At 22.4% G+C, this 15,075-nt stretch overlaps 1 protein-coding gene across 1 annotated transcript in view; it reads left to right on the top strand.

The window, feature by feature from the left end:
• The first annotated feature begins 221 nt into the window (after positions 1-221).
• LOC117181356 (DNA replication licensing factor Mcm2) overlaps positions 222-15,075 on the top strand; it is a 57,980-nt gene continuing 43,126 nt past the window's right edge. Inside the window, exons 1-5 of the mRNA XM_033373945.1 lie at positions 222-424; positions 3,897-4,066; positions 8,970-9,133; positions 13,478-13,560; positions 13,648-13,830. Of these exons, the coding sequence (XP_033229836.1) occupies positions 422-424; positions 3,897-4,066; positions 8,970-9,133; positions 13,478-13,560; positions 13,648-13,830 (603 nt within the window). The 5' untranslated portion in view covers positions 222-421. The remainder of the gene's footprint in view (positions 425-3,896; positions 4,067-8,969; positions 9,134-13,477; positions 13,561-13,647; positions 13,831-15,075) is intronic.

The following is a 15,075-nucleotide window of genomic DNA, read 5'->3' as shown; positions in this document are numbered from 1 at the left end:
AGGTAAATATATCGCACCTGTTTGAATTCAAATTCTCCCGCAATTATAGGTGCTGCTCTCTTTGTACATGAACGAGCGAGATTTCGTCGCTCGTAACATACTAGAAAAGCCAGTGCCACCTAGCTAGTTCGCTAGTGAGGTGCCACATCTAGCTTGTAATATCTATGGTTGAATTGACGCCATTTTTCGGGCAAATTTCCAACAAATTCCCGCCAAATCAGCGCGTTTTCTTGTTTTGTTGGGAGACGTTGCTTGTTAAATGCCTAGCAAAACGTGCTCTGGGTTTTGCATTTTATTTAAAACTATAAAATAGGTAAAAATAGAGAAATAAGTTTAAAAAAGCGAGGGGAGTTTTATTCCGGAGCTTTGGAAGATCTCAGATTTTCGGGAATTATTTACGCAGCTTCGTAGATCTCTCATCATGGTAAGTACTTGTTCTTTTGTCCACCTGTTGTTTCGAGTACAGAATTGTTTTCGCATTTAAAAGAACGCAATAAACAGAATTTGAAGTATGAAGATTTAGAAACAAAAAATGTCATAGTCAGATGTTTATAATGTTGTCTTTAACTTTTTCTATGTTGTATCTGAATATTCTTTAGTTATTTTCATCCTTCAACTGTAAAGCAAAATGGGCTTTAAACAATTCTTATTTTCTTTTTTTTTATATTTTCTTGTATGTCCATTTTTTAGTGTTTTTAGAGGTCTTACATGTCTCAATATTCTTCAGGCTTTTTAATTAAATTTTTCTAGGCGACAATTTATTTTTAATTGTCTCTTGCTTTTTCAAAACAATTTTTAAAAATGAAGCCTTTTTATTACATGTTTTCCAGTAAACATAAACAACATTTATTAGATCTGCAGGTTTTTTTACTGATAAAAATACATTAGAAAAAATGATATTTCTGTGTAACTGAAAAAACAAAAAGGTAGCCTATTTCCCAAAAAGTAATTTACGCATTTTTCCAAATTATTTTTTTTCAGCTGATTTAATTTTTTTTCCAAAACTTGAGGGCTTTCTATTAGAAAAAAAATAAACTAGAATAAAAATTAGCAAATCTATAGAGTCGAAAAACGGGAAGGAACAAGTTTAACAAAGAATTATTTTTGTATTTTTGTAAGTCTGAAAACTGGAAAAATGAGGCAGCACGTTTAAAAAATTATTATTTTTGCATTAAAAATAAAAAAATGTCTATATTTTTACCAGTAGAAACCATGAGAATTAGAACAAATGTAAACAAGTTAAAAAAATAATTTGGAAAAAAATCAAAAAGATAGCCGCTTTTCTGAAACTTCGCATTTTCCAAATTATCTTTCTGAAACTGACTTAAGAAAGTATTTTCTACGAAAATCAAATTGAATACGAAAATAACTTTGGAAAACAGGCAATCTTTTTTTCTGGTTCTATAGAGTTACAAATGTTGTTCCTTTTCTATATTTATGCTTTTCCAGTTTGTTTACATTTTTTTCTAATTTATTTTCAACATTAGAAACGCTTCAAATACCTGAAGATTTTTTCCCTTTTTTCTTTAGATTTTAAAATTGTTTTTTGAAGTCAGGGGTCCATTAAAAATAAATTATCGCCTAGAGAACATTAATTAAAAAGCAGCAATAATGTTGAAAACATATTGTTTCAATTCTTATTTTAATAATTTTTTTCGACCCATGCTATTGTTTATTGCAATTATATTGAGCATTTTAAACATTCAAACCCAAATAAATTGAAATTAAAAAATTTTAGTAAAAAATAAAATTGTCTTCTCAACTCATTCAAAACATGGCATCTATTAAAATGTTTTGAATATAATAATTCTGCTAAAATTGTAAAAAATAATCCAGTTAATGAATTTATTTTTTGACCGGGAATTTCACAAAATTTTTATTTTAAAAATGTTCTCCAACTTTGATTTGAACCGTTTTTAAAATAATTTTTCATATTGTGATTTTTTAAATTATTATATCATTCAGTTTAGAATGCTTAATTCGAAAATCTTTTAATTTGAAAATTTCCATTTTAGATTTTTAATTTTTAAAATCATATATTTTAATTCAAAGAATTATAAAATGCAGTTTTAAAGGCTTAAAAAATTAAACTTTAGAAGGTTTTTAAATCGAAGATCTTTTAATAAAATACACAATGGCCGTCGGACCTGGAATTTTACGAATTTTCAGAAGAAAACTCTGCCCAAGTTCGATTTTAACAGTTTTTAAAATAATTAACGTGCAGTTTTGAAGATTTAAACAATTAAAAATTAAAAGCATTTGAAGTTGAAACTTTTTGATAAAAAACAGTTATATTTTATCCGTTCAAAATGTGAGAATTGCCAGATTTTAACTGTTTCAATCCAAAATTCCTGATAAGAATTGAAATTAATATATCATTTATTCCGATAGTTTTATTTTTAAATAAAAATTTTCATTACTTAATAATATATTTTTAATTCAGAGTTTCCGTTATTCCTTCATATTATTTCATTATATTAAATTTAATAAATAAATTTATTAACATATTATTTATATTAATGTTTGTAGCCATTAAAAGTGTAAACGTGCGTTTTACTATTTACAACTTGAAAATAAATCCCTAATAATATAGTCATAATTAAAGGTTTTTATTAAATTTAAAATATTATTTCAGTCTAAATTATAAAATTTTTAATCCTTTTAATTTGACATTTTTTAATTAAGAAAAAGAATAATTATTTAATATTTATCAATATTTCACTGTTCATTTAAGACGAGTAAATTGAAATCAAATATTTAAAGGAAAAAAATTTGAAACTGAATTGTTTTAAATAGAAAGATTTGAATCTTTAGATTTTCGAAAAACTTTTAAACTTTTAGCGTTACAATTTTAATGGTTCTATTTAAAAAGTGTTTAATTTATAAGTGAAATTGATAAATTTTTACGCATATATAACAATTGAACATTTATTATTTGTAAAAAAAAAATGAGAAATTTTCAGAGAACAAAATTAAAAGTTTTTAAGATATTCAAAATTTTATAAAAACTTGAAATTATTTCAAGTAATTTAAACGAAGTGTGTTTACATTTTTTCAGAACTTCTAAATATATTTTAATATTAATCGAAATTTTGCTACAATTTTTGAAAATCCTGCAAATTAAAAAAAATCCTTAAAATCTTCCATGTTCTTCTTTGATAAATTTTGAAATCTTTTAAAATATTCTTAAACTTTCTGTTAAAATAATTTTTCAAAGTGAAAAATCATTTTCAATTTTCGTAAGAATCTTAAGAATTATTTTATTTTAATTTGCAGGATTTTCTAAAAGTTATAGAAAAAAATCAATTCATTTTAAAATATATTTAAAAGTTCCGAAAAAAAATTCAAAAATTATTTTGAATTTGGAAAAATTAAAAACCAAATTCAAGATTTTGAAATAAAATTTTAAAGCTTTTGAAGGATGTTAACGTTAAATGTTAAAGTGGATTTATATTTTTGGAACTTAATCTGAATTTGTGAACTCTATAATTGATAGAACTTCTAAAATTTGCATGTTATTTAACATTTTCTAATTAAAAAGTGTTAGTACCTTCAATTTGGTAGTGTAAATTTTTTGCGAATTTGAATACACAATTTTTTAATTGAAAACTTTTAAACTTCAATTTTACAAGTTTGGAATTCAATTGTTCCATTTTGAATGCTTTAATTTGTTGTTGATTGCTTATTACTTTATATGGAAAAATCTTAAGAATATAGTTTCATTGTTAAATTTTATTGGCCGTCAAAAATGTTTGCGAACCGGGAATTTTTTTTCGATTAAAACGGCCATCTTGTAAAACAGAGCGAAAATAAGATTTAAAAAGAAAATCAATTCGGAAAGAATAATGAAAAATATCCCTATTATTATTTAATAAATTTGTGCAATATTTTTCCAGAGTGCGCCAAGTTCACCAGTTCGTTCGGACAGGCAAAGAGAAGCTTTGACTTCTCCAGCACCTGATATGGACGAACCATTTCCAGACGAAAGCGATTTATTAGGTGACGAAAATGATTTGCCAAATGAAGAGGATGACGGAGAGGAGCTCTTCGGCGATAACATGGAAAAGTATGTTTCTTTTGTTTCAATTTCAATTTTATTTAACTGAAAATCAAAAAAAGGTCAAGTATTTTGACAAAAATCTTGAAAAAATCAGGAAATTTCTATAAAAGGCACTTTAAATAACTGCCAAGGATAATATATTTAAAATTGAAATTGTTTCACTTCGTTTTCTAAAAGATTCTATATTAAAAATGTAATCAGATTAAGATTTGGTCTTTAAATTATTAATGACCATGGAAAACAGGGTGGTTACTTTACCAGGAAATAACCGGGAATTGAAAAAAAAAACTTTCAAGTCGTTTTTAAAGTTTTTCTTTTGCTAAAAATTAATTTTTTGTTTGAAGATTCATAATTTTAACTAAAAATTTACCTATTCCAGTAGAAAATTTTACTGCTGTACTGAAAATACGTTTTTTGTTGTTTTATTAAAAATTAAATTTACAACTGAAAATTATACTATTCTTTTTTTGGTTGAAAATTGATTTTTAAAAATTTTTTAATTAAACTATTTGTTTCAAAATTTTTGCACTTTGTGGAAAATTGATCTTTTTTTTATAGAAAATTAATTTTCATGATTAAAAATTCATCTTTTTGGTAGGTATAACTCACCTATTTCTAGTTGAAAATTCATTAGTTAGATTGAAAATTAATTTCTCAAACTAAAAATTTAACTTTTACGTTTTTGGTTGAATATTGATTTTTTCTATTTAAAAATTCAACGATTTGGCTACAAATTTGTATTTTTTATTTGAAAATTCAACTATTTCGCTGAAAATTCACGTGTTTTGCTTTAACAATTTTGTTTGTAGAAAATGATTTTTTTCTTTGAAAGTTAATCTCCTTGTTTAGAAATTAAATTTTTCAAACCAAAAAGATAGATTTTAAACTAAAATAAAGAATCTTCAAAAGGAATAGATCAATTTAACACACACAAAAAATGATTTTTTAAGAAAAGAGTTTAACTTTCATCAAAATAGTTTAATTTTCAACCAAGAAGAATCATTTTCTACCAAAAATACCATTTTAAAACAAAACACATAAATTTTTAACTAAAAAAGATCATTTTTCAAGAAAAAATTGAATAATTAAATTTTCAGTCAAAAAATTAATGTTTAACAACAACAAAAAAAGAATTTTTAACTACAATTATGGATTATTCAACTGGAATAGTATTTTCATTTTTAGTTTAAGAAAAAAATTGTTTTCAACAATTTTCAGAGGAAGTAATTTAAATAGTTTTTAGGGTAGAAGTGTTTTGAAGAGGAAATATTTCTCAATTTTAATGTATTTTCTTTTTTTACATTTTCCGTTGGGAATTTACCTTTTTTTTTCTGCAATTCAACTATTTGCGTTTAAAAGCTAAACGCTTTTGTTAAACTCAACTATTCTATTTTTTGTTGAAATTTCTCTTTTTTTAGTGAAATATCAACTATTTGTTTGAAAATTGATACTTTTTATTTAAAAATTAAAGCTATTTTTTAATTCATGCAATTTTTGAGAAAGTCATATTTTTTAGTATAAAATTAATTTTATTGGTTGTTAATTCATCTTTCTTTTAGGTATAAAATTCAACTGTTCCCGTTAAGATTCATAATTTTAGTTACTAATTTATCAGTTTGGTTGAAAATAAATTTTTTCACCTGAAAATTTAACCGTTACATTTTGAGTTAAAAATGGACCTTTTGTAATTTAAATTTTAACAACTAGTATGTAAATTTGTCTTTTTAAATTGAAAATTCATTTATTTTGTTTAAATCTTACGTATTTTTTCTTTTTTTTTTGGTAGAAAAAACTACTTTTTTGGTAGAAGATCGATTTTTTTATAGAAAATGATTTTTTTTCTTTGAAAGTTAATCTTATCGTTTAAAAGTTCTTTTTTTTAAGATTTAAAGAATAAAAGATTTATTATTTTAATTGAAAATTCATTTCTCTGGTTGAAAATGGAGCTATTTGGTTGAAAACTTGTTTTTTCTTTGAGTGAAATGGATTTTTTAAAATAAAAAATTAACTATTTTATTGAAAATATGTTCCTTTTTTGGTTGAAAATAATATTTTCTTAAAGTAAAAATGAAAATAATATTCCAGTTGAATATTCCATAAATGGAGTTAAAAATTCATTTTTTTTTGTTAAACATTCATTTTTTGACTGAAAATTTAATTATTCAATTTTTTCTTGAAAAATTATCTTTTTTAGTTCAAAATTCGTTTTTTTTTTTATTTAACATTGATTTTCATAACTTAAAACTTAATTGCTATTTAAGTTTTGGTTGAGAATTTATCTTTTTTAATAAGTATTATTCTTTCTTGGTTAAAAGTTCAACTATTTAAATTTTGGTAGAAAATTTATCTTTTTTAATCAATATTATTTTTTCTTAGTTAACAGTTCAACTATTTAAGTTGAAAATTGATTTTTTTAAATTGAGAAGTCTTCTTTTTTAGTTGAAAATTCATGTATTTTGTCTAAAAATTTCTTGTTAGACAATCATTCTTCTTGTTTAAAAATTCATCTTTTTGGGTTGAAAATTCAAACTATTCTAGATAAATATTCATTATTTTAATTAAAAATTCATTTCCTTGGTTAAATTATGAGTTATTTGATTGAAAACTTGTTTTTTCTTTGAATAAAAAGAATTTGTTAACCAAAAATTTAACTATTTAATTCAAAATGTGTTTCTTCTTTAGTTGAAAATCATTTTTTTAATAAACTGAAAATGAAAATACTATTCCAATTTAATCTTCCATAATTTTAGTTAAAAATTAATTTTTGTGGCTGAACACTCATTTTTTGACAGAAAATTTAATTTTTGGTTGAAAAATTATCCTTTTATCTGAAAATTTGTCTGTTTTGGATGAACATTGATTTTCATAGCTTAAAACTTAATAATTTAAGATTTGGTTTAAAAATTGATCTTTTTCTTATGTACAAATTATGATTTTTTATTTGAAAGTTCAATTATTTCCTTTAAAAATGGATTTATATCAAAAGAAATCAATTTTTTAATCGAAATGACAAATATTCATAAAAAATAGATGAATTTTAGTCAAAAAAAAAAAATTATTTGAGACAAATTGTATTGTTAAAATGTCAAGCCAAAAAGATAAATTTTCATCTATAATTATGAATTTTGAACCAACAAAATTTAATTCTTAACAACGTTAATCAATTTTTAACCAAATAGTTTATTTTGCAATGAAAAAAGGTAAATTTATCCAAAAAGGACGATTTGTCAACAAATCAATAGATTTTTTTTTAACCAAATTGTTGAATTTTCAAATTAGAAAGAAAATTTTAGTTAAAAATTTATTTCTTTTGTTAAAAAATTAGATGTTTGATTGAAAACTTATTTTTTCTTTGGATGAAAAGTAATTTTTTTAACTGAAAATTTAACTATTTTTTTGTAAAAATGGTTTCTTTTTTGGTTGAAAATCATTTTGTTGATAAACTGAAAATACTATTCCAATTTAATATTCCATAATTTTAGTTAAAAATTAATTTTTTGTTTGAGTATTAATTTTAAGACTGAAAATTGTATTATTCAATTTCTTTTGGAAAAAGATCTTTTTTAGTTAAAAATTCGTCTTTTTTGGTTGAACATTGATTTTCATAACTTAAAACTCAATTACTATTTAAGTTTTGGTTGAAAATTTATCTTTTTTAATAAAAATTATTATTTTTTTGGATTGAAAGTCCAACTATTTCAGTTGAAGATTGATTGTTTTAGTTAAAAGTTTAAAATTCATCAGTTAAGATATAAATTAATTTTTTTTCACTAAAATTTGAAGAATTTTTTTTTCTAATGCGCAGGATTTTCTAGAAGTTGTAGGACAAATTTAAGTAATTTTAAAAGTTATGTAGAAGTTCTGAAAAAATTTTTAAATAATTTTAAATTTGTAAAAATTCAAAACAACTTCTGGATTTATCAAAATTTTGAAATGAAATTTTAAAGCTTTTCAAGGATGCTTAAACTATTTAAAAAGGAAAATAATTTAACTTATAATTTAAGAACTTTTCAGTTTAAAACAAATTTTAATTTTTAAATTTGTAATTTTTCTAGCCTACCACAACTTAATAATATAATTTAAAAAAATTTTAAAGCTCATTGATTTATTCTTTAATTTAGAGCATTGGAAATGATAACGTGGATTTATATTTTTGGAACTTAATCTAAATTTTTAAACTTTATAATTTATGAATGTTTAGAATTCTGAAATTTGCAATTTTTAATTGAAAAACTTTTATCCTTCAATCTCAAAAGTTTAAAATTCAAGATTAATTTTTTGTTTGAATATTAATTTTACGACTGAAAATTGTATTATTCAATTTCTTTTGGAAAAATATCTTTTTAGTTAAAATTTTGTCTTTTTTGGTTGAACAATAATTTCCATGTCTTAAAACTTAATTATTTCAGTTTTCGTTTACAATTTATTGTTTTAAATAAAAATTATAATTTTTTTGGATTGAAAGTCCAACTATTTCAGTTGAAGATTGATTGTTTTAGTTAAAAGTTAAAAATTCATCAGTTAAGATGTAAATTAATTTTTTTTTATTAAAAATATAACTATTCGATTTTCTGTTGAATATTGATTTTTTTATATTTCAATATTCCACTAATTAGTTGCAAATTTGTCTCCTTTGATTGAAAAGTCAATTATTTCGTGAAGGTTCATGCATTTTGTGTAAAATTGGTATTTTTCGGTAGAAAATTAATCTTTTTGTTTTGAAAATTAATCTGTTTGATTTTGAAATTAATCTTATTGTTTAAAAATTCATCATTTTGGTTAAAAATTAAAATAGTTCAGTTACACATTCATAATTTTTGCTTTTAGCAAAAATTTAGTTAATATTTAATTAGTAAATATTTGACTAAATAAATATTAACTTTTAATTATTTATTTATTTTTTTAATAGCGATTATCGTCCCATGTCAGCTCTTGATCGCTACGATCCAAATCAATTGGATGACGATGATTATTCGGAATTATCGCAAGGAGATCGGGCAGCAGCGGAAAACGAAATGCGCAAAAGAGACCGAGCTGCTGGGATCCTGAGGGACGACCGAGATCTTCTTTATGGTCAGCTTTACTTTTTATTACAGATTCTACAAGTTTTTTTTTTAGATGTTTTTTTACTACAAAAAATCTTTTCCTTTTTTTAATTATTTTAATTGTTCAATTTTCAATTGATTAAACAGGGAAAAGCCGGCAATTTACTTTAGCCAGGGAATTTTTGAAAGCTGTAATATTAAATTAAAATAATGACCTGGAAGACCTGGAATTGACAGGAAATTTTTTTTTAATCCGAAAATTTTTTTCGAAAGCTTGCCTAAATTTTAAAAAATTGAAATCTAAATTTGAATTACAATGATTCTTCATTTGTAAAAGTAGCTTTATATTACTGTATTATTTAAACATTTTGTTGAAAATTTTATATTTTCTAAATTAATTTTTTAAATGAAAATTTAACTATTCTATTTGTTTTTTGTAAATTGATCATTTTTAGCTGAAAATTCAATTTTTAGGCTAAAAATTCATGTATTTTGTGGAAAATTCGTTTTTTTGTGGTTTAAAATTAATCTTCCAGTGTGAGAAATCATATTTTTTGCTTGAAAATTCGACTCTTTTTTTATTTAATTTAACAGTCTTAATTTAACAGGTTGTACTTTCATATTTTCTATTTAAAATTAAACTATTCCAGTTGAAGATTCATAATTTTAGTTGAAACTTCACTTTATTTTTTATTATTTATGTATATTTATTTTTGGTTAAAAATTGATCATTTTTAGTTGAAAATTCAAGTAAATTGTAGAAACTGCATGTATTTTGTTGGAAATTTACAAGTTTGTTGGAAATATTTTCTCTTTTTTTTTACAGAAAAATCTTTCATAGTTAAAAATTCAACTCATTTTGAAGTCGTCTTTTTTTGGTTGAATTAAACTATTTTTGATGAAAAATTAAAATCCTTTTTGATTGAAACATCCATATTACTACATTTTCTCTTCAGAATTCATCTTTTTTTTTAATGGAAATTTTATTACTTGATTAAAAGTTATACCCTTTTGTTAAAAACTTTTTTTTTGTAGAAATTTATTGTCTTGGTTAAAAATTCATCTAAGGATTTAAAAAAAAATATCCATTCAATTTTTGATTGTACATTGATATTGTTTAGTTCAAAATTCAACTATTTGGTTTAAAATTTCATCTTTTAAGTTGAAAATCCATCTTTTTTTGTTAAAAATGCAATTATTCCAATTGATGATTCCTCATTTTAGTTAAAAATTCATCAGTTTAATTTTTTTTGTAATCTGAAAATGTAATTATTTCATTTTTGGTTGAAAATTGATCCTTTTTCATTCAAAATCCAATTATTTGTTTGAAAATTTGTCTTTTGTACTTTAAAATTGAACTATTTTGTGGAAAACTAATGTATTTTATTTGAAATTTGTTGTTTTTTTTAAATAGAAAATTAATCCTCTCTTTTGAACATTCAGTTTTCGTTGATAATTCAAATATTCATAATTTTATTTGAAAGTTCATCATTTTGGTTGAAAATTTAACTAATCCAGTTTAATATTCCAAAATTTTAGTTGAAAATTCATCTTTTTGGTTTAAAATTCGTCTATTTCTGTTAAATATTCATCAATGTAGTTGAAACTAATGAAAATTCATCACTTTAAATGAAAATTTAACTATTTTGTTTAAAATCAATTTTTTTAAACTGAAAATCTAACAATTACATTTATGGTTTAAAACGGATCTTTTTTAGTTTTAAACTACTTGGTTGAAAATTTTTCTTTTTTAGATAAAAATTCATGCATTTTGTTAAAAAATAATTTTTTCATATATATATAAAATCAATCTTGTTTGAAAATTCATCTTTTTTCGTTGAAAATAAAACTACCTCGTTGAAATATAAACTCTTTTGTTAAAATATCATCTTTTTGTTTAAAAATTCATCTATTTCATAGTTTTTAGTAGAAAATTCAATTTTTTGGCTCAAAATTCATGTATTTTGTTGAGAATTCGTTCTTTAGTGGTATAAAATTAATCTTCTAATGTGAGCAATCATATTTTTGCTTGGAAATTCAAGTCTTTTTATTTAATTTAACAGTTTATGATTAAAAATTAAAATATTTTTTCGTTGTAATATCAACAAATACCTTTTTCGTTAATAATGAATCTTTTTTGGAATAAAAATTTGGTCAAAGATTCGTCGTTTGAACAACAAATTCAGCTTTCTGGTTCAAAATTCGTTTTTTCTTGACTGACAATAATTTTTTAAATTCAAAATGTAACCATTCCAACTAAATATTCTATAATCTTAGCTGAAAATTCATCCCTGTGGTAAAATATCAATTTTTTTACCAAAAATGTAACTATTTAATTTTTCATTGAAAAATGATCTATTTTAGTTGAAATTGTAGGGTTTTTAAAATAAAAATTAATCTTCTTGGTTAAATATTCATGTTTTTGGTTGAAAATACAATAATTCTAGATAAATATTAATCGTTTCAGTTGTAATTTTATATTTTTTATTTAAAATTAAACTATTCCAGTTGAAGATTCATCACTTTATTTGAAAATATAACAATTTTTTTTTAATTTTTAATTTTAAAACTGAAAATGCAACTACTCACATTCAATATTCAATCATTTTATTAAAAAATTTATCTCTGGTTGAAAATTCCTCTTTTTTGTTTAAAATTCAACCAATCCAATTAAAGATTTTTCATTTGGACTGAAAATATAACTTTTCCAATTCAATATTTTATCATTTAATTTAAAAGTTCATCTTTAGGTTGGGCATTAACTCTTTTAACTGAAAATTTAAATATTCAATTTTTGGTTGAAAATTTATCTTTTTTAGTTGAAAATTCATGTATTTTATCGAAAATTATTTTCTTTTTCTATTGGAAAGCAATCTTTTTGGTGTAATATTTAACTTTTTTAGTTTAAAATTAATTTTTTTGGAAGATTCATAATTTTTTTGAAGATTCTCATCAGTTTGGTTAAAAATTGATCTTTTTATTGGAAATTCAACTATTTGGTTGAAAATTTATCTTTTTTTTAGTTGAAAATTCACTTATTTTGTTAGTAAATCATTTTTTTGTAGAAAGTGAATCTTCTTGTTTAAAAATCAATCTTGGTGTTCGAAAATGAATTTTTTTTTATTAAAAATTTAAGTATTCCAATTAAATGGTCATCATTTTAGCTGAAATTAATATTTTTGGTTGAAATTTAAACTCTTTTGTCAAAAATAAAATTCATGTTTTTATTTTAAAATTAATCTAATTTTTTTTACTGGAAATTGTTCTATTCCATTTTTTCTTGAAAAATGATACTTTCCACTTTGAAATTCAACTATTTGATTGAAAATAGATATATATCTTGTTGAAAATTCAATTATTATGCTTGAAAATTTAGAATTTGAAGCGTTTTAAATTAAATTTATTATAGTACTACGAAAAATTATACATGGAAAAATCGGAGATATTTGGAGAGAAAAAAATCTGGAATTGCCAGGAAATTTTTTTCCAGGATTTTAGTGGACTTATTAAGAGATATTTAGAAGTTTTGAAAAGATTTAAAATTAATTTAAAACTTTATATGATTTAAAGCAATTTGAACAATGTGTGTGGACATTTTTTCAGAATTTCTAAACCTATTTTAAAATGAATAAAATCCTTCCTACAATTATTAGAAAATCCTGCAATTTTTTTTATCCCTTAAAATCTTTTCAAATATTCTGTTAAATTTAAGTAATTTTTAAAGTTATGTAGAAAGTCCGAAAAAATTCAAAAATTACTTTAAATTTTAAAAAATTTAAAACAACTTTTGGGTTTATCAAGATTTCGAAATAAAATTTTAAAGCTTTTCAAGGATGTTTAAACTATTTAAAATGAAAATAATTTAACTTATAATTTAAGATCTTTTTAGTTTAAACAAAATTAAAAATTTTTAATTTGTAATGTTTCTAGCCTACCACAACTTAATAATATAATTTAAAAAACATTTTTAAGTTAATTGATTTATTCTTTAAATTAGAGCATTGAAAATGATAACGTGGATTTATATTTTTGGAACTTAATCTAAATTTTTTAAACTCTATAATTTATGAATGTTCAAAATTCTGAAATTTGCAGTTTTCAATTGAAAAACTTTTATCCTTCAATCTTAAAAGTTTAAAATTCAAGAGTTCCACTTTGAATGCTTTAATTTTTTTTTAAAGACTGATAATTTTGAGTTGATTCAAAGTATTTTCGAAAAAAAAATCAAATCTGGAAGCAGAAATTTCCGAGAAGAATTAAAATTCTGACTTGCAACAGTGAATTTTTCAAAAGAATTAAAATTCCGAATTAGGTCCAGGAGATTTCAAAATGAACTATAATTACCAGACTTTGAAAAATGTTCTAATTTCAGAGGACAGTGATGACGAGTTGATGCCGGCGCATAAGCGACGAATGGCCGAAAAAGCGGCAACAGGCGAACTCGAAGATACAGAGGTCAATTTCTTTCTTCTCAATAAAAATTTCAATAAATTGTTTGAAAAAAGACAAAAATCGTTATTTTTAAATATTAAATTATTGTAGATGGTCGAGTCGATCGAAAATCTGGAAGACACTAAAGGTCACACGGTCAAAGAGTGGGTCACAATGTTGGGACCACGTACCGAAATAGCGAATCGTTTTAAGAACTTTCTCAGGACTCATGCGAACGCGAAAGGACAACAGATGTACAAAGAAAGAATCAATCACATGTGTCAGAGTAATCAGGTAACTTTTTTTTAAATTGATTTTTCAAATTTCATTAAGAATTTGGAATACATTTCAGTAATTTGAAGGGATTTCAAAGGATTTCAACAATTTTATGATATTTTAAACAATTTTAAAGAGCTTTAACTAGTGACAAAGAGTTTTGAAAGATTTTGAAGGATTTAAAATATTTTAGAGTATTTTGCGAATTGTCAGGGAATTTTTATATACCTGGAAAATCCTGGAAATGTCAGGGATTTTTTTTAGTCAGGGAATTTTTTCGCGAGCTTGCTTAATTTTTTAAAAAAATTTTTGGTTAAAAATTGATCGTTCTTAGTTGAAAACTCAAGTAAATTGTAGAAACTGCATGTATTTTGTTTGAAATTTACCAGTTTGTTGGAAATATTTTCTCTTTTTTTTACAGAAAAGTCTTTCATAGTTAAAAATTTAACTCATTTTGAAAATTCGTATTTTTTTGGTTTAATTAAACTATTTTTTATTAAAAATTCAAATCCTTTTTGATTGAAATATCCAGATTGCTACATTTTTCAGAATTCATCCTTTTTTAAATGAAAATTTTAATAACTGATTAAATTTGAAACCCTTTTGTTAAAAACTTTTTTTTAAGGTTCATTATTTGAATGGAAAATTCATTTATTTGATGGAAAACGCAGTTGATTTTTTAAAAATGCATCTTTTCCTTGGCAAAAGTTAATTTTTTACTGAGACTTTAATTACAGTTGAAAATTGTTTTTTTTTTTAGTTATTATTTTAACTGAAAATGTAATTATTCTAGTTTAATATTCCATCACGTTCGTTTAAAATTCATCTTTCTAGCTTAACACTATTTTTTTTTACTGTAAATTTACCTATTCAATTTTAGTTTGAAAAATTCTCTTTTTTAATTAAAAAGTCGTCTTTTTTGTAGAAATTAATTTTCCTGTTTAAAAGTTCATCTTTGGTTTAAAAATCAACTATTTCAGTTGAAGAATGATCATTTTAGTTGAAAATTCATCACTTTATTTTAAAATTGAACTATTTAAGAACAAAATTAAACTAATTCGTTAAAAATTTCATCTTTTAAGTTGAAAATTCAAATATTACAGTTAATTATCCATAATTAAATTTGAAAATTCATCTTTTTTGTTTAAAATTCAAGTACTTCAGTTGATGATTCCTCATTTTAGTTAAAAATTTATCAGTTTAATTTTTTTTAACTTAAAATATAACCTTTCCATTTTTGGTTGAAGAATTTTCTTTTTAGTT

The sequence above is a fragment of the Belonocnema kinseyi genome, chromosome 10 (assembly GCF_010883055.1).
Source record: "Belonocnema kinseyi isolate 2016_QV_RU_SX_M_011 chromosome 10, B_treatae_v1, whole genome shotgun sequence".
Classification (NCBI taxonomy): domain Eukaryota; kingdom Metazoa; phylum Arthropoda; class Insecta; order Hymenoptera; family Cynipidae; genus Belonocnema; species Belonocnema kinseyi.
The sequence above is the reverse complement of the archived record's forward strand: the minus strand, read 5'-3'. Positions and strand labels throughout refer to the sequence as shown.